Source organism: Nanorana parkeri, unplaced genomic scaffold (assembly GCF_000935625.1).
Source record: "Nanorana parkeri isolate BGI_ZX_2015 unplaced genomic scaffold, ASM93562v1 scaffold871, whole genome shotgun sequence".
NCBI classification, from domain to species: domain Eukaryota; kingdom Metazoa; phylum Chordata; class Amphibia; order Anura; family Dicroglossidae; genus Nanorana; species Nanorana parkeri.
The window spans coordinates 398,344-418,797 of NW_017307139.1; the positions used below are offsets into that span (position 1 = coordinate 398,344).

Here is a 20,454-nt window from a genome sequence, read left to right on the forward strand (position 1 = left end):
ACTCTACATTAGGCCCTGCTTGCCCAAATGTAGAAAAAAAAATACCCGCCTGGTGCTTGGAACTGCATGTCGTGAGATAGAAATTCCACATCCCTGCTGCCCCTTTACTCCCCGTCTCCCAGAGGTCGGGCCTCGGTTGGCATTGTGGGAAATCCGGCCCTGTATGTACCAGATAGGCCTTCTGTAATACAGAGACTCTGGGATAAAGAACATAAGCCTCCTATTGTATATGCATTAATGTCCTCATTCACATGGGCGTAGAAGGCCATACACCGTCAAGAACGGGCTTGTTCCTGAAGATAGTTTGCGTCCAGGGCCGCTCATCCATCCCTTTATGCATGTAACTGCTCTGATGTGCGATTGATTGCCATGGAGTCAGTGCTGATTATGGCAGGTGGCTTTAGAGCAAAGGCACTGTTCAACTTACTGAACTCCAGCAAGATTATCGTGCCCGGAGTCGGAGTTAGGAAGTATTGCTTTATCATTCCATTAACTGTTTGGTTGCAACACTATTCGTTAAAGGGGGTTTTATAGAATCAATGATATTAGACTAGGGAGCAGGGCCAACTTTCCAAGCACACAACTTTCCAAGTAGAGACAGACATTTGTCTAGCAGCCAAAATAGGTAATTTATTCTTTTGATAATTGTACTTTATAAAGCTTCTGGAATATAAAATATCTTCATATGAAAGTATAGAATTGTTAGAAAATCCCTTTTTAAAAAAAAAAAAAAAAAAAAATATAGAAAATAAACCCATAATCCTACAACTGTAAATAGTAGTATTAGCAAGTAACGTTCCAGGATAACAGACTGTCCTTGGCTTCTGAGCATACACTCTACCCTGGACCATGATCCATTGTTGGGCTTCGGCTCCATGTTCAGTACCTTGCACATCACATTGTAAACATCCACTGATCTGATTGGAGCCGATCTGAAGTTCACTTTAAAATCTGAAAAAGAGGGGAAGCCTTGCTTCAGTTGAAGGTATGGTCCTGTAGTTCTGGTGCTGTGGTTCCTCCCACTGGCCCCCACATCACTACAGAAAACAAAACTTCCTACAACTAAGTAGGCTTTATAGTCAGACAAGTTTCAATATGATTATACAGTCACCTTTCAATTTACTATGTACTGCACAGATCTACCTGAATGGATCTAATTTTAATGGATTGCTTAGATCAGTGTTTGTCAACTTGATGAACACAGGGTCTCTACAATGAGCGCACAATAGCTTACTCTTTAAAAAATGTCCTATTTATTAGAATGGTATTATTATAATTTACAAATGACCCTAACCCTTTCTTCATAACAATTTTATGAATAAATAGGGCTTTATTTGGTATTGGATTTGAATATTGTTTTACTCCTAGGATTTAAATAGAAATAGGGAGCAAGCAAAAAAATTAAAAGATTCCTGCACTCTCCTATATTTTCCTAATTCGGCTTGTACAGCCTTCTGACAAAAAGGATATCAGATAAGTGTGATTTTGTTTTGTAACATAGCAGAATGGTATAGCCCGTAGTGAAAATCAGTTTTTTTCCCTATTTTGCTGCTATATCTGGATACAGGAAAAAAATCTGTTTGAGTAAAATGTTAGTGTTAATTTAAGAAAATATTATGTTGGGTTCGTGGATAGAAATGAGCATGGTGGCAACATTTTTATAGGTTCTAAAAGAGTGCGCTTGTGCGGAATTCGGATTCGGACGAAATTCGGTAGCGTTAGTACGAACGTTCGTTTCGTTTTCTGTTCTTATTCGTTTCTTATTCGTTTCGTTCGTTCGTTTGCAGCAAAAGTGACATTTGAGGGGGGAAAAATATTTTTCTCCTTCTCTAATGTCACTTTGCTCCAACGAACGAAACGAATAAGAAACGAATAAGAACAGAAAACGAAACGAACGTTCGTACTAACGCTACCGAATTTCGGAAATGGAAATTCGGATTCGTTTGCATTCGTTATGTCTGTAATTCGGAATTCGGATACATCCGAATGTCCGAATTTCCGAAAATTCGTCCGAATTTCGATTCGGAACGAAACGAATCGCACATGTCTAATAGAAGGATGAAGTACTAAACTTCTACAAATCCAGAGCTGCAGTCATAACTTGCATAGAGAAAACACAAGAGTCTTTCTTACAATTGATGCTACTTCTGCCTGTTATGTGCGGGCGAAGTCTGAGCTCAATGTAGGGACTGTCAGCTCTGTGAGTATATGCCAACCATAGCTAAACATAAGTTACAGATTCTCTTTATTTTAAATATTTACCTGGGCCAGATGCTAAAAAGAACCCTCTCATGTCCATCAGCTCGTTGTCATAGCCATGCCACCCATGCTGCCAACCTTGCTTAGGCAATGTGCCGTTATTCCAGAAGGGTAGTTTTTCCTTACTCTGAGGAAACAAATCAGGTCAGTAGGTTATATGAAATGGCACAACAAAAGTCAAAAACGTATAAAAATCTATTTTACCTGCACAATGAACCAGCCCTGTTCAGCAACAAGAGTTAAGGGAGAGACAAATTGTCCTTTTTTGTAATAAAATCTGTCTGGAATTTTGTCTCTCTCATAAACATTCATGTGTTGTACATCCTTCAGCTGGTTGTACACCTGCAAAACACAAAACTGTCATTATAACATGTTATATGTTATGGTGTGTAAACTTGGCCAATAGACATACTGTGATAAAGTCATATGTACTTCAGTAAGGCCCATATTACATGATGGTGCATGTTGAATAGTCACCAGGGACAATGCCTGCATCCAATCAGATTGTTCAGGTATTTTGGCAGCCAGTGGGGCCGACTAGCAAGATACTGAAGCTTGGCCCAGCGGGAGATTCCTCCATCCACACAGCTTAGCATAGATGGAGGAATCTGTTGCACTTTTTCCATTTGACCACAGAAAATCTGCAGATAATCTATAGGTGTATGGGCAGATTTAGAATGCAAGTCTACAAGTTGGCTGACCTTTGAAGCTGGTAAAATAGAGAGGTCAAGAGATGGTAGTGGCTAAGCTGCCTTACCTCTAATTGCTAATCTGCCATAACGGAAGTGTTTAATCTACATAACATTATGTAATGCAGTAACAAAATATGGAAGAGCAAGAGTGTCAAAATATGATAGTCACTCAACAAATACTTCAAGGCAAACACTGCATTAACTAAAAATATATGCCTACTTTAAATACGCTATACTTTTCCTTTAAGCCTTTTGCAGTTTGCCCCTTGTATTGTTTACTTTATAAAACCACTCATGCCAAAATCTCAGACGTTAGGTTAGGAATAGAATACAAGCTCTTGTGGGCCTCCAAGTACGGTTAGCATGTCATCTACTCCCATTTTTCCAATGTGACCGCACTAGAACTTGGTGATTGAGCAATGAAGCACCCAGTGCTGTCACATTGGGACAGGGAGAAAACACTTAACCTTGTGTAAATTCCAGTTTAGCACTTGCAGTTTACACAGGGTCTCCATTTCATGTACAATATATGGAGGGCTGACCCTCATCAGGACTTTCTGGAACACACAAGTGAAACTACTTACTACTTGCTTCCTGGTTCATTTTTTATACTGTATGTATAGATGCATTCATTAGACACACAAGCTGCTTTCTAAAGCAGGGAAATGCAGCAGGGTGCTTAAAAAAGAAAGATGCCAGTTATTAGACATGTGCACTGCCAAAAAATTTGTTTAGTTTAGTTTTAAATTTGGATTTGTGTTATTTTGTTTTTCGGGATTCGGGTGTGAAAGTCAATTCGGATACGGACGTTAGCGGTAGTTCGTTCGCACGTTCGTTTCCGTTTCTTATTCGTTTTGTTCATTCGTTCGTTTGCAGCAAAGTGACATTTGAGGGGGAAAAATGTTTTTGTCCTCTGTCACTTTGCTCCAACGAACGAAACGAAAACAAAACGAACGTTCGAACAAACTACCGCTACCGAATTTCGGAAACGGAAATTCGGATTCGTTTGCATTCGTTATATCTGTAATTCGGAAAATTCGTCCGAATTTCGATTCGGAACAAAGCGCACGTCTAGTTATTAAACACGTTAAGATGATTAGTAATTACTGCAAACCAAATAACGATATACACAATTTTTTAATTTATCATATATTTCAAGTGGAACTCCTATCCTTTACAGCCAAGGAAGCCTCGATTTGGATTGCAGTTGCCATGATGCTGCACATGTGATCAACTACGACACCAACCATTTGAGGGCTTGGAAGCTCGGTTGAGAGCTGAAACGTTGACAGTTGACATGCCTTAAATGTAACTGCTTTGGGAGACATTAAAATTGGTGGGTCAAGTTTGGTTTTAAGATTTTTTAAAAAGCTACTTTAAAAACGCATACAAATCCCATGTGTGCGATCCATAAAGATTCTTCCAAGAGTTCTTTCATGACTCCTCCATACATGCAACATCTCCCACCAGCTTTTGTGGCTGTTTTGTAATTGTTTTACTCCCCTTTCACCTTTGTCCCCTTTCCTTCTCCACATATCACCTGCATTACCTTTTCCATTCTGTCCCCTATTAATATTAAATCCTCTCTGTCGTTTTCTCTCTTATGGGCCATAGTCAAGCTAGGCACATTCTCTGAATATATTTATTACTGATAATTGAACACCTATTGCCAGTTCTTCACAGATCGATGGATCCATCATATTCCAGTACAGCTGCATAACCCTTGTTCTGGTTTCCTGAGTGACAAGACTTCAAACAAGCATACATCCACTAAAAGTAAAAAGTCAGAACTAATCTAGGTTAATAACTCAGTTTTGAAGGCAACTAGGAGGCAGCTAGAATTTTCCTTTAATAAAAGTAAAAAATCGGCTCCTGGGTCATGCAAAAAACGGAATACTCATTAAGTCTGATTTGTTTTATATACCTTATTTTATACCTTGAAAATAATCCTGAAATAAGGATTATACAACAAAATAAAAATGCAAACAGGAAGAATATCTTTAAAAGAATAGATTTCCATGTGCTTCCACCTCTCACCTCTCTTCAAAACTGAGGATGCATTCATGGGCTCACCACCATCAAATACAATAAAAAGTGCAGGAAGACAAAACTGCCAAAACGATGGTCACCTGAACAGGATTTTTGATCAGCATCATTCGTTACTCAATATTATAAATGGCATTTTGCTTCAGTGCTGCAGGTAATAGTCTACCCAATAGTCTACACAAGAGAATTCTGCAGAACAAACTTGTAGGTGTGGTGCAAATGCAGAGAGGTGTAATCTACATTCTGGAACTTGAACAACAAAACAACTGCTTTGTGCATGGGGGATGAACCCATTCAGAACACCACTCGCCTGCATACTGCTATGCACCATACCATGCAAGCCCTTTTTTAATTACAGACTCGTGTGTACACATTTGCCTGCTGACCTGGCTGATCCAAACACATTTCTATTGGATACTATGCTTCTACCTCAGGGATGCAGGACCTTGCTACATGGTCGTCCACTTAAAACATGACAACCATCGCAGTAATATTCAGTAATGTGTACTTCCTTAACACTGAGCTTGTACCTAGGTTCAGACCAGCCCAGGATACTAGCAAAGCTCCACCACTCAAAAGGAGTCCACCCAACCTATCCCACATGTGCAACAAGAGAATGTACACTCCAACTGGAGTCCTCTCTGCATGAATAAAAAATTACATTTAGGGCCAATTTGACTTGACTAAACCTTTTAAAATGCCAGTTTGTCTCAGCACCATGCTCTTTATGTCCTACCGAAACAGTAGACCAATTATGAAAATGTATTAATTATTAGCCCATCCCACTTACTTTAGAGAGCTTCCCCTCCACAGGCCAGAGGCTCACCACAGGACCTCTATCCTTCATCTGTAAAATGTCATTGAAGTCAATGTAATTTTGAAGCTCTATCACTTTATCCATCCAGAATATGTCTGTCATCCCATGGTCCGAAAATAGAATTATATTTAGGTCATCCTTAAGGCCACTGTCCTGGAATAGACAAAATAATACAATAAAAAGAAAAGAAAAGGGCCTGTGTCGACGGGATTTAATTCCCCTTAAATGGGTTTTGTATTCATATACTATGCATTCTCATTCTATGAATGGTTGAACCCTACCAATGTGCCTTTAAGCGCTTGCCGGTTTTACATGAATGGGATCCCAGACTGGGATGCAGTTTTGAAATGTCATGGTTTTTTTTTCTTTGCATTTGTGTGCACACATGAGCACAGTACAGTGACCGTACTGTCTATTAAACTGTTCAGAGCACAAGAGGAGGGTACAAAGCCAATAAAAGTGGCTCTGTATCACATGATTTCTGTGACCAATCAGGGCTTCACACACTGTAAACAATGGCTGCGATTGGCAGCCGGTCCTCACTTTCTTCTCACACAGCGATAATGCTAATAGCAGCCATCTGGTACTGGATGACACTGGTAAATGAGTACTAGTGCACATTCACCCCTCTACAGTATATGTCAGTTCCATCCTGTATAATAAACCTCCACCTCCCTTATCCTGCACATCTGTACGATTATCCCTTCACCGCCGCCTCCCTCTATATATGACCTGTACATTTAGCACATCTAGTTCATCATTGCCTAGCTCCATGTTTTAACTACCTCAATACCGGCATGTTTCTTCATTTCCAAACATTGTGGCAAATAATTCGATCACCCTGGTGATGGCTACTTTCCAAAAAGAGGTAATTTCAGGGGTTTTGGTTCCGTCTTGTACTGCATTTTTTTTTCTATGTTTTATAACAGAAAGTAAGAGAAACATTTTTTTTCCAAATTTTTTGGTCTTATTACCTTTATATAGTAAAGCAATAAACACATCTCTGTGGTTAATAAATACCCCTAAAAGAAAGCTCTCTCTTTCTAGAAAAAATGTTATAAAATTATTTGGATACAGTGTTGGATGAGTGAGAATTTTCAGTCACATTATCAGCGCTAACTACTGAAAAATGGCCTGTACAGGAAGGGGGTTTAACATGCTGGTCCTCGAGTGGTTAAAAGGAAATACATGATGAAATGGTAACCGCACTTTAGTTGGAGGAAAAATCCAGGTAAATGATATACCGTACATTACAGGGATTGTTGGAAATGTCCCTGTTGCTTTTCTTATGATACTTACATATGTATTCCAATCAGTTTGCCAAGTGGCAGGTTCAACCTGTTAGTGCCACTATTGTAGTATGAGCCAAAGTGGGCGAAGTGACATTTCTGGGGGTGTTCTGTACATTAGGTATACAGAAAGGCCCCTGGAAATGTGATTTCTGCAGTCTGCAGATGGCTGCAGACTGAAATGTGTAGCCAATTTTTAACAACCTTAACTTTTTATTTGATTTTAGATAGAGCAAGGAAGGGTTAGAGCCTCTGTCCAATGTTTATTGCCACCTGTGACCCTATTGGGGAGATTTCCAATAAAAAAACTCCCAACAGGAAAAAAAACTCCACAAATTTAGTAGAAAAATGAAGGGTTGCAACGTCTAATTATGTATTATTGCTGGCTGGGTCTTCCTATTTCTTGTCCTGGTGTCACAAGGACAAGACCTGAGGGATACTCTTCCTAAAAGGACCTAAAAACATAAAATATGTAAGCTGTCATTGCAAGGGTTAAGAATAATTCTGCCCAGAGTTCTTCTTCTTTAACATTCTGGAACCAATTCTGGGTCAGTGGTTTGGAATGTACTGAAGTGAGATATAGCAGGGAAAGAAAGCAGCCTACACCATTCTCTTGGTACAGGTTTCCTTTACGGCAGACAGAGAATTACCTTCGCAGAAAGAAATAAGTCTCATGTATAGAACATAGAAGAGACTTAGAAAACTAATAATTGGCTGCAGTAAATAATGGTACTAAAGATACAGACATTACAATGTATTTTCTATTTTTACCTAACATTTATAGGAAATTCTGCAGACAAAATATAATTCTGATACACAGTTTTCTTTGATCCTTCAGTAGGTATTTTATTACCATGTAGTGTGCTTTGAAATATGTTCTAGGCTGGAAATATTCAACTGAGATAAACGCCAACATTATTGTTGCACGTTAATATTTAGTCACCTGCAACCTCAGTTGCATAACCTAGAAAGAACATGTGGTACTCAGCGAAATAAACGGAAAAGATCTCCTAGCAACTTCTAGGAAGAAAATTAGAGGATTCAACGTAAAAGCACGAATCAAACTACAAATCTGATTAAAAGGAGAATTATTAGGGTCAGTGTTTTTCCCCATAGTTCTCCTTAGGGTAACGGGAGGACACAAACGAGCGTCCTCCCGCCACCCTAGGCTCATTATACTGCGAGCTGTAGCTCGCGGTATACTGAGACACCGCAGCTGAAGCGGATCTCGACAATTATGCCGGGATCCGCCCAGCTGCGTGACTGACAGCTGGCTCTGCCTATCTAGAGGCAGAGCCAGCTGTACCCACCCCGTCCACCCCGCCAGTCAGCGCTGGCGGATCGGAGCGGGGAGGGGGGGAATCCAGCCCCTCCCCTGTCACGGCTCTGTGCTGTGACAGGATCGAGAAGTGAGCGAACGCCGGTATGTGTTCGCTCACCTCCCGATCTACTGAGCCGACCTGTGACAGCCTCATTGTCACAGGTCGGCTAGAACTATGAGGTGAGTGAAAAGCCTTTAAAGCCAGAATTGTTTTTGTTTTGCATTCGTGATGGTACCCTGGTATAAGGGCAGTCTAGTTGATTCTAGTTTCAATGTATTATTTTAATAGAGTTACTTATTTCACGTTTACCATACAAATGACACATTTTCTCTTTAAAACAATGGGTTTATCATCAATGGAAGCCGTCATTTAAATAGTTTAAAGTTTTATTGCTAAGGTCTAATGGATTAAGGTGCCCACAGTGAGGGTGAATGAGAAAAGATGGGAGAGATCCAAAAAGTAGCAACTGTAGCATTCTTCTATGATGTAAACAATGAGCATAGTACAGGACAGCAAGGCTAGGTTCTGATAGCATATAGGTAGGAAACTAGTAGAATGTATATTAATAGTCAAATATTATTGCAGAAATGTTAAAAACTAGGGATTCACCGATACCAAGTACAGTACTCGGTACAAGTACAGATACTTTTCGAACTCCAAGACTAGACTAGAGAAAAATTCAAAAAAGTTAGGAGGCAGCTGTCATTTGTAAGGAGCACACGGAGCTCCTGGGGATTTGTACATCTCTGTTTTAATGTACGATTTCGTTTTCATAAATATAAATAAAGGGATGCACAGATACCAGTTTTGCAAGTACGAGTACTGATACTTGCCCAAGTACAAGGGCTGATAAATTTCTGTTTATTGTCATGTGACAGTTTTTCTAAAACAATACAGATTTATGATTTCAGGACAGTGGTGGAGCACCAGCGCCAGGTCCCAGCTGCAACCCTGATAGTTCTCATGAAAATGCCAAGTATCGGCACTGGTACTCGAAAAGTATCGGTGCATCCCTAATAAAAGATTCTATTTTTGTATCTACTTTACACGCAATAAAGAAACTTTTAACGTATCCCGGATATCTTTGAGTGACTGTTTTTAGTACAGGGAAAATAAAAGGGCAAGTAAAAGGTGCCCATACACTGCTCGATTCTCGTACGAGAATCGGGCGAAATCCCGCGATCGTACGAGAATCGAGCAGTGTGAACTAAGACGTGCGACCGTTTCTACTGTATGGTCGCACGTCTTTTGAGCAAAGAGAACAATAGCCGTTTATGCTCGATTGGGTTTCTTACACACCTGGGGCTTGGAAAAGGGAAATGCAGTACACTGTGTATTTAGCTGCATTTTTTGTACTCTGATCTATTCAAAATAAAATCTTTCTAAACTTAAGGTACAAGTTCAGCTCCCTAAATACATTTAGTTTGGTCACCCGGTAGGTCCCTACTTCCCTGCCCTTCCAGCTGTGGCCTCCTTGGCGGTCTGCAGCTGGGCAAGTGCCAAGCTGCCTGCCCATTACTGTCCCATATACTTGAAAGGGACATATCTGTATTGCATGAGCAATGTCGCCACACGAATCAAGCAACATTTTTTAACTTGCATAGAAAGCAGAAAAGAAAGTGCATCTTCCTTGTGGAGTAACATTTGAGAAAAACAAATCGTTAATAGATAACTTGTACTGACATGTAACTTGTACTGACATGTAACATCCAAAGGTAAATGCATCAATGGCAAATCATAAAAACTTCAAGTCACTTCTCATTCCTCTATTGCATGCAGTAAAAAGGTATAGGCGCGTACGGAGACTCTGCAAACTGGACAAGCCAGCTGCTCTCCAGTGAAATGCTTACGCATTTACTGGGTCACCTCCCCCATTCTCAAAGCTCAGATAACATTTTTTAAGTGGCATTAGAGAAATGTTGAAATCTGATTAGTTCCTATAGGCAATTTCTCCACCTATTCCAGATTCCATTCATCAGGCTGCAAGGCACAGAATCCTAGAACTGAATCCTCAGCACAGATTTACCTTGATTTGTTGGTCCAGGCTTTGTAGGACTTGGTCCACAGCTCTAGTGGCATTTTTTCTTTGCTCAGACCACGGTCCATGATGATGACCTTCTACATCTACCCGTTCATAGTAGACAGCAGCCATGTCAGCATCCCCATTCCTGAAAGCCAAATTAATACAGTACATAAACATCTACCCTTTAACCTTAAATAATGACATGAAATTCTAGAACCATGTTAACATATAAGGGAATTTGTGTATTTATTTGTGGATAGAAACTGTTATATGAAAAACATGGAACATTTTCAGGTAGGATGTAAGTGCAGGTACTTAGGGTACAGCTGCTACAGAACACTTTCATTAAGGCTACTCAAGAGATGACTAGGCTGGGGGGCATTTGCCCCCTGGGCCACTGATTACATATGCTAAGCTGGTGGGCCTGAGAAGACATACTCCACCATTCAGACATTACTCAGGTGCGGAACCTGAGGTCAGTAACACATGATGGGTATTATACACTATACGCCTTCTGTCTAAGTCTGCAATCATCTGACAGAAGGAAGTGTTCCAGCACTAACTTCCTTTGCAGCTCTGAGATGTTATGTGGCTAAATGTGGAGACATTAAGGAAAGGAAGTCACGATAACCTTACCGGTGGGCTTTCCAGCAGAAGTCACTATACTCCAAGCTTTAGGCCTATACTACGTCCAGGACAGTCCCATCAAAAGGTCTCAGTTATAAGAGATATATATATTTCTAAATCCTTTAAAACACTGTACAGCATGCTTGTAGAGATATAGTTACCTCAGAGTCTGAAGAGCATCATTTACAGCCCTGGTAAAATTAGCATCAGATGGGAAATCATAATATTCACGGCAATATTTGGGTCTGATGCCAAGAATCTCAACTTCACAACCTAAATAAAAAAAGATGTAATAATAATGCTACTTGTTAATACAGTGATGATACAAAAATAAATATGTTTACAGTAGGTATGTCAAATACTAAAGTTAAACTAAGATCCAGTATGCCTTAACAACTTTATCAAAATCAGCACGGGACTTCTGCTGTACAGATTGATGTTGTGTGCAGAATGCCCAGTTGTCAAGCACTGCGAGGGTTTATAATTTTCCTTTTGAGCCGTGGGTCTCAACTAGTGGGTCGCAACCCTGTGTTCAATGGGTCGCTGTGTGCCTTCCACTGTGCTAGGTGAGAGCCTCCCCAGCCTAACGCTAGCGCAGCACTGTCAGTTTTCGTGCCAAGCAGCCATTCAAAATATGCTGCCCGTGCCAAGTGTCAGCTTGAGGTGGGGTGGGCTGGGGGTATGTCCGAGAGGGAGCTCCATCCATATGAGCATTGCTTACAGCTCCTTCACGTGCCCTGTAGAGATGCCTGGACCAGAGTGATGTCACATTCTGGCTCCCAGCACCTCTAGAGGCCCTGCAAGGGAGTTGTACAAGCAATGAACATATGTATGGAGCTCCATCATAGCAGCCCACATTGGACCTCAGGCTGAGGATCCACTCCAGTTCTCGTAAAGGTAGGGAGACTGAAAGGATCTTATAAAAAACAAAAAGAGTAAAATGTTTTTGGAGTGTGAGATTGTGTCTGTGGTTGTGTGTGTCTGTCAGTGTTTTTGAGGGCCCGTTCACAGTCACACTAGTACAGTGCGTTATTCATACAGTCCCGTGCGATACAGTCCCACTAAACTTACCTCCTGCTCACAGTTCGATCGCCCCCGCACCGGAACACACAGTACCGCAATATTAAGCGTGGTCCAAGTTTGGTCACAACTTAATAACCAAAGGACAAATGTGGGTCCTGAGATTACACAGGTGGAGAACCACTGCCTTAAAAATGCACAGATAATCTTAGGGAAAGATTGTTGTTAAAATGATAAGCCTGCCAACAGGGTCTCTTTAACGTAAGATGTAAGCCAAGGACAAGAGTTATAGAAGTTGCGATGGTCATCAGGTCCTTTTCAGTTCCATAAAGTTTGGCAGTCAGTGGATGCCATAGGAGATACCTTGAGAAGTACTTATGACTTTTTTTCTTCCGAGTTTCTTATTTTGCATACTTCTCCCTGGTCAGTGACTCTAAGTACAGGAGCTAGTTGGTATTAGAACAGGCAGGCAAATAGCATTTTCAGCAGGAGGTCACCAACCACAGCCTCTAATTTTTTCTAAATGGCCTTTACCTTAAAAAAAAATAGGAATATTGGTTACATAACTTATGCTAAACAGTATGGCTACCCTGGCTCAGTGGCAGTTAAACCATTGCTCAGTGTGGTGATGACACCAGTTATACCTGGACCAATCTAATTTATTGGAGCAGGATGCTCTAAATCCTTGGTTCTCAACTGGTGGGTCGTGACCCAAAAGTGGGTTGCAACCCCATGTTCAGTGGGTCGGTGCATGCCTTCCACTTTTCTAGGCGAGAGGCTCCTCAGCCTCCCCCTAGTGCAGCACTGTCAGTTCTCGCGCCAAGCAGCCATTCAAAATATGCTGCCCAGCACTGAGTGTCAGCTTGAGGTGGGATGGGGTGGATTGGGGCTATGGCTGTGAGGCAGCTCCATCCATATGTGCATTGCTTACAGCTCCCTTACGTGCCCTGTACGGTGCCTGGACTGGAGTGACGTCACATGCTGGCTGCCGACACCTCTACAGGGCACACAAGGCAGCTGTACAAACAATGCACATATGGATAGAGCTCCTTCACAGCACAGAAGCCCACACTGGACCCTAGGCTGTGGATCCACTCCAGTTCTTGTAAGGTAGGGGGGACTGGGTGAATCATAAAAAAAAAAAAAATTGATGTGTGTGTGTGAGAGAATGTCTGAGTGTGTGAGATTGTGTCTGTGCTTGTGTGTCTGTTAGTGCTTTTGAGGGCCCGTTCACACTAGTACAGTGCGTTAATCACACAGTCCTCTGTGCTTAATGCCCTGTACCATGCATTCTGGTGTGAGAGGTGCGTTTCGTTGCTATTCATTTGAATGGCACCCCAAACCCACCCACAGTTCGATCGCCCGCATCAGAACTCACAGTACCGCAATGCTGTGTGATCCATTGCAGTGCGACTTGGGTCGTGACTTAATGACCAAGGACAAATGTGGGTATGAGGTTACACAGGTTGAGAAACACTGCTCTAAATGTTACTTATTCCTTCGACATATATAATATTATTGTAGTATCTGGAAAAAAGCACAAAAAGGGGGCGCCTTCCCTAGTGCAGATAAGTTTTATTCAAGTACAAGTGAACAATAAAAAAAGGGTACTCACAAGAGTAAATGGATAAAAGCCTTAGGACCATGAACCAGAATGATGCAAGTGGAAGTTAGCAAAACAGTTCCTATGTGCCAGTGTAAAATGCCTGCGTTCATGCGTTTCTGCGGCACGCCCCCTTCGTCAGTAGTATATCCATTCATAAACCAAACATTTTTTAAAGGTTTTAGAAAAATGTATCAACTACTTAAAGCCTAAACGTAGACAATGTTTATAGGTTTTGGTTACAGTTTGCCATGTTTTCACGGCTGTGTGCACCCCCTCTGGACATATTATCTCTCAATTTCTTTTTTGTGTGTCACCTTGTCATATTCTACCAAATAGGATGTCACCAACACAACAGGGTTAAAGTGACATTAAAGTCAAAAACGTTTTTTCCTCCCCCCAATGTTAATTAAAGCACTTACCTTAAATGAGGTCTCTTAATCTGATCTTCCTCTTCTTTCTGTCCTTTTCAGCCTTCTCTCCAGCGCTGCTGCCGGTGTCCGAGCCAGCGCTGACTCCTCTCTCCTTGCTGTCACTTCCTGTCCCACGGTGTCTGCATGCAGGTGCACGCGGCCATAGACTTACCTTGGGTCTCTCCTCGTCTCCCGGCCGAAAATCCGAACAGCGCATGCCCCAAGATGCTTTGCGGCCGCCCAAGCATTTTCGGACGGGAGCGCGAGGCGAAGACACAGGTAAGTTTAAACCGCTTTTTTTTCAGTTTTTAAAAACTTTTTGCATATATCTACTGCTTGCTAGCAGTAGATATATGAAAAAAAACCCTTTAACTCTACCCAGTGCAGACCAAATCAGTAATAAGTACCTGAGATAGTTCCCCCTTCTGCTCTACTAAAAATGTTATTGCTCTTTGGGCCATAGTTGGATATATGTACCTTCACTGCATTATCGCCTGTATCCGGGATATCTTGCCAATAAACCTGTCACCTAACTTTAAACACTCAACAAATAAAAAAAAGGAAATAAGTTAGCTGGAGTTGGAATTTAGTTCCAGTTTGCGGAGCTGGAATTTGCACCAAATTGCAAAAATTATTAACTAAATAAACCTTAAAAAGGAGAACTATGAGGTGAGTGAAAATCACTCATCCTCATAGTTTGAGCCGACGTGTGACACAGTCACACGTCGGCTCAGTAGATCGGGAAGTGAGCGAACGCATACCGTCTCTTGCTCATCTCCCTGCAGAGAACAAGGACTGTCAGTCATCATTCGCCGCAGGGATTCCCCCTCTCCCCGCTCCGATCCTCCAGCGCTGACTGGCGGAACGGACGGGGGAGGGGGCGGGCACTGCTGGCTCTGCCTCTAGATAGGCAGAGCCAGCTGTCTTTCACACAGCTGGGTGGATCTCGACAGCATTGTCAGGATCCGTCCTGGCTCTGGCGGTCTCAGTATACCGCAAGCTGTGGCTCGCAATATACTGAGCTTTGGGTCACGGGAGGAGGTTAGTATATGTCCTCCCGTGACCCTTAAGAGAACTATGGGAAAAACACTCACACCATAGTTCTCTTTTAAGTCTATTCCTTGTGAAGTACAGTGTAGAGTTGTTAGCTTTGAGATTTATTTTTAATATGTTTATACAATACCTGGCCAGTAGTACATATACACTTTTCTTTTTGCCTTTTCCATAGTAACCCAAAGTGGCTCGGATCCATCCCACCAAATTGGCAGCAGACTGTCTTTATTAGTACCAATATCAAATGAAATGTTTGTCTTCTGATCCCACATGTAGTTTCCAGTCATATGATGGACTTCACAGTGCCGGCCTGCAGAAACACAAAACGTCCCATCAACTCAAAGTACACAATGAAGAGGAATAGGCTTTTCATAAACAGCAGTGACACATGTTTAATTTTAGAATTCGGTATTTTTAGAATTAAAAAAAATAAAAATAATGAAGTTAGTACTCGTACTCTATACCCAAATACCGGTATCGGTGCATCCTTAGTAATAATATATGAATACTTGAAATTTAATTCTTGCATTTCTGTGTTCATGTACAAAAAAAAATATGGGGGAAATTGATCAAAACTGGAGCAGACAGAATCTGGAGCAGTTGCCCATAGTAACCAATCAGCTTCTTGCTTATGTTTGTTCAGTTAAGTTTTGAAAGTGAAAGAGAGAAGCCGATTGGTTACCATGCACAGCTGCTCCTGATTTTGCCTGCTCCAGTTTTGATAAATCCCTCCTATTGTATCTATGTACAGATTGTAATGATACATACACATGGGTCAGAAAGAGTTGCTCATTAAGTATGTAGGCTCTGCCTCCCGATTAGTAGTATTGAGCTGGCGGTTATAGCAGAGTACCGTGGAAAGTAGTGGTCTTATGTGTATTGCGCTGCAGCACATTGGGGTGGGGGTAATAGGTAAATTAGGGCTGTGCCAAAATACAGTAGCTGAGATTTTAGCAGCATGGTGCCTCAGAGACAGGTCTGCAAGGGATTCAATTATAGTAATGTAGCACAATAGAAATATTGAATTATAGTAGGACTGGTAATGATTAAATTTTTTGTGTTCGATCAAATTTTTTTTTAATCAATTATAACGCACATACAGATCCAACTACATTGGCCTATACATGGGGTCCATGGGAGAAGAGGTACATTTAGCATAGCATTAGTCACTGAGCTATGCAGAATTTTTATGAATAGGATTGTGTTATAAACATTATCTTTTTGATATTTCAGTAAAAGTTTAATGATGACATTGTTTGGGCTGGTGTGTCTTTTTGCTGGAACTGGAGCGCTGAATTTGGGTACAGTAATGACACAGGGCTTTGTCATAATATAAATAAATTTGGCAAGCCATGCTGTCATGTTCATTTTAATATTTAAAAAATAAATACATTTCCAGCAATTTTCCCTGATGCTATTTAAGATGATTTCTGGGACCCCCGTCCCCATCCCATACAACCACCCTTTAACCCATACCACCTCTAACTAATTGCTGGGTTACACGTACGTCAATACTTCTGGCCTTCTGTAGTTTGACTAGTTTGGCTATTTCTTTTAGTTTAAAGTATATTTTCACATTCTAGATAGAGTATGATAAGGTTATATGCCCTGTCATTTTTTTTATTGCCTTTCTTACCCAATTTGGGAATATTTTTTTTTTCACTTTCTGCCCTATAGACACAATAGGAAGTAAGAAGTGAGGGAAATCCCATTTTAGATGTCACCAGAACAAGTGTACCTGTTGGACAATTTCTGCTCTATTAATGTGCTGCTGACAACTCAAAATTTTGTATTTCCTATCTCTTTCCTTTTCAGTGACAGTAGTCATCATGACAAAGTAAAAAAAAAAAAAAACCTACCTAAAAGCCACTTTTACTTATCTAAGATGGTAATGTGGGCTTACAAAGGGAGGGGAAAGTGATACATGAGGTAGTAGCTGTGTGGGGATGAATTGTTTGAAAACATGATGGTTCAGTATATATATATATGCCTAGAGTTCAGATTTATTCATAACAGGTATTTATTTACACAATGCCTTACATACTATTCAGGGTTTGTTCACACCAAGTGCCGAGCAGTTACAGAACGCATCAAAAATGCATCCAATGTATTCCAATGGTATTTTTCGCTCTAGTTTACAGCACAGCATTCAGTTCCAGAACATGTGGAAACATTTCAGAATGCCCTATTTTTTCTGCTGTGGAACGCACCAAGATGCATTCAGAAATGCATTCAAACGCCCTGTAACACACTGAAAGCCCATTTTAAGCTAAAAGAAAAAAACCCGGCCCAGAACGCGGCAAAACACACTGCACTGTATGTGTAGAACCTCATGCAGATCTGGTCCGGATTTGGTGTGAACAAGCCCTCATTCACATCAGATTTAATTGCTGTTGAAAATAGGCAAAAGAGTAGGAGAAGGCTCAGTAATATGAAGATGGTATTTCATCTAATGTGCTAGCAATACATGCAGCAGACATATTCACAGGTGACATCAGGTAGTATAGGCTGTCCTGACTTACCTGTCATTAGTGTGTAGTAGTTGGGATAAGAGAGACTGGGAAAGTCTGGGGTCATATAATCCACTTTAACACCACTTTCCACAATCTTCCTAAAGCCAGGGAGCAGATCCAGCTCTTTATCATTTATATAATCAAATCTAAAGCCATCAATCAGGAAGACCAGAAGTTTGTGTCGAGCCATGGAGGGGTATGCCAGGCTTAGGGCGAGGAGGATGGGATAGAAAGTTCTGTATGGTTCCATAGCTGTAGCTGGATCTTTCCCTAACTCCCAGCTGCCAGCCACTGAGCCAGAGATGCATTAATATCAGAGTTCTCTGCAGAGAGGGATGGGCCTCACTTTGGCCCAGCAGCTCTCACAGTTTCCCTCATTTACAATATGTAACCCTTTGTGATACAGGTGGCTGAGCACTCTGTGCATGCCATGGCTTTAAAGGCATAGTCCACCTTTTCCAAAAACAATAATAAATGCACATGCATTAATGAAAGAAACAATGTGCATTCATTCATTTTTTTGCAAAGCATTGCAACTGTGATCATGGAACCAGAGCCGCAGCTAGTTCCCTTTGCGCCCGAGGCAAGAACAGAAAATTGTGCCCCCCCAACAGACGTGTTATGTCACCCGACGGCGCGCACGTGCGGCATCATGTGATGTAATGTGCCCCGCCTCCAGGATGGCGCTGGTGGCCAAATCCAAAATAGCATAAAAATTTATTTTGTTTGATTAAACTAATGAAAACATTTTTAGCTTCCCTTCATTTAGTCCGAAATTAATTTTTAGTCTTTGCATATGTCTAATAATATGTGTGCATGAGTGTGTGTGTGGGTTGTTTTTGTATTTGTATTATTTATTTATTATTATTATTTTTATTTTTTTACTGTTGGGGGGCTTTGGGGAAATATCAGGTGTCTAAACAGAAATAAAAAGAGATTGAGAACACAGAGTCCTCTGCCCACACAGGCGGGGGAGAGTAGCAGATTCCGAGGAGAAGCTGGAGCCTGTGCCGCTCCTCTACTCCCTGCCGAGCCGTGGCTGTGTTGGCCGCCTGGCGCCCCTGTTGCCACTGGCGCCTTGTGCTCGCCTTGGCACCAGAGGCAAGGGGGCGCAGCCAGGCCGGCCCTGGCTACACCCCCTCTCAGCTGCGCCTGAGGCGAGTGCCTCACTCGCCCCATGATAGCTACAGCCCTGCATGGAACGCAGGTGCAATGTACAGGCTCTGCATACTATTCCCCCAGCCCCAGGTCTGTACCAAGGTGTGGACCCAAGGTTATGGAGTCTCTCTACCGTGGTGACAGATGGGACTTGTAGTTTTTCCATTGACAGCTCCTGTGAACGGATTATAGGACTGTGTGAGCCTGTAGGGCAGGGGTGGGCAACTCAAGCCCTCCAATTGTGTTTTACCTACAAATCCCAGCATGCCTCTGCCTCTGGGAGTCATGCCTGTAACAGTCAGTCTTGCAGTGCCTCATGGGACTTGTAGTTCCACAACAGCTGGAGGGCAGAGTTGACCACCCTTGCTGTAGGGAGAAGAACCCCACAATTCAGGTAAGGGGGAGTAGCAGTTTGAGGGTGAGGGGGCCACAAAATGGCATCATGAAGTGGCGTCACAAGGGGGGTGCAGTGGGTGCGGCCTGCACCCTTGTGACAGCATTGGAGAGGTGACACCAAAATGACTGACAATCATTTTGGTGTCACCCCCTCTGAAAAGTGTCAGGAGAGAGGAGGGGACCCGATGGCATACCTCATCCCTCAGGGTGAACGCCCCCTCCTCTCTCTGCTTGTGCCCTTCACTAAGATGGCTGCCGGCAGGCGTCAATAAGACGTCACGGCGGGGGTGTCAACCGGTCTCCGCTCCGGGTGATACCCGGCCTCGGGACGCCCCTGGCACCATGTTTCACCCTAATTATGGGTGTAACATCAAATATGGTATTACAGATGAAATTATCCTTTAAATACTTAACTGCAGATATTTCTGACCCTGAATTTCTCCTGATTTTCAGTAACCCAAGATATTTCAGAATAATTGGGACACTTTGCTTCGGTGTGTCTATAATATTCCTCCGCAGTACTCAATCAGAATATTGTTGAGAACAATAATCCTATTATGGCATAATGATTATAACTTTATATGCTTTCAAACTAGCTTATGTGGGGAAGACATGAACACATTTAAGAAAATGAATGCAATAAATGTAATTAATCGGCACACAAATCTTTGCTGCTGTCTATCAACATACAGATCTCTTCCATGCCTTCTCTACAACATAGTTTAGAAAATAGGAGGAGAAGTGAGAGTAAGAAATACATTTAGCATTAAAATGTTTCAAATGTTTCAAATCTGTAGCATTTCTAAGGACACATGCTGGAACCTTGCGGCTGTCCCTGTCAATCAATAACAGTTAGGAACTTTGAAAGTCCAGTGTGCAATTTCTGAAGCTCTGCGCGTGAATACCACTTCTCACATAGTTATCATTGCAGCATGTAAAGATTGCATGCTTGATGTTTTATCATTTATTATTTACATCAATACTAGTGCTAGTTCAACCTTATGGGCCAGTCCAGTTTTTACATTTCGCCTATTGGCAGTACCTTTGTCATTACCTTTGATACCACAGGGATATGTATATATAAATATACAGTGTATATATATATATATATATTGTGTCAGTGCATGGCAATGCCACAGTGTAGTAAGGCGAGTTTGGCACCCAGGACTCTCAGCCAAAGGGGCTGAGAGGGTCCAGAATGTGAACCATGTTATGAGGAAGAG

At 41.7% G+C, this 20,454-nt stretch overlaps 1 protein-coding gene across 1 annotated transcript; it reads right to left on the reverse strand.

The window, feature by feature from the left end:
• Positions 1-610: 610 nt before the first annotated feature.
• ENPP6 (ectonucleotide pyrophosphatase/phosphodiesterase 6) lies at positions 611-18,002 on the reverse strand. The gene is made up of 8 exons (XM_018565668.1): positions 17,687-18,002; positions 15,295-15,474; positions 11,237-11,348; positions 10,452-10,593; positions 5,788-5,967; positions 2,464-2,601; positions 2,263-2,386; positions 611-951 (listed from the first exon to the last, which is right to left on the reverse strand). The coding sequence occupies exons 1-8, from the start codon at positions 17,925-17,927 to the stop codon at positions 653-655; spliced, it is 1,416 nt and encodes a 471-aa protein (XP_018421170.1). The 5' UTR covers positions 17,928-18,002; the 3' UTR covers positions 611-652.
• Positions 18,003-20,454: the final 2,452 nt, after the last annotated feature.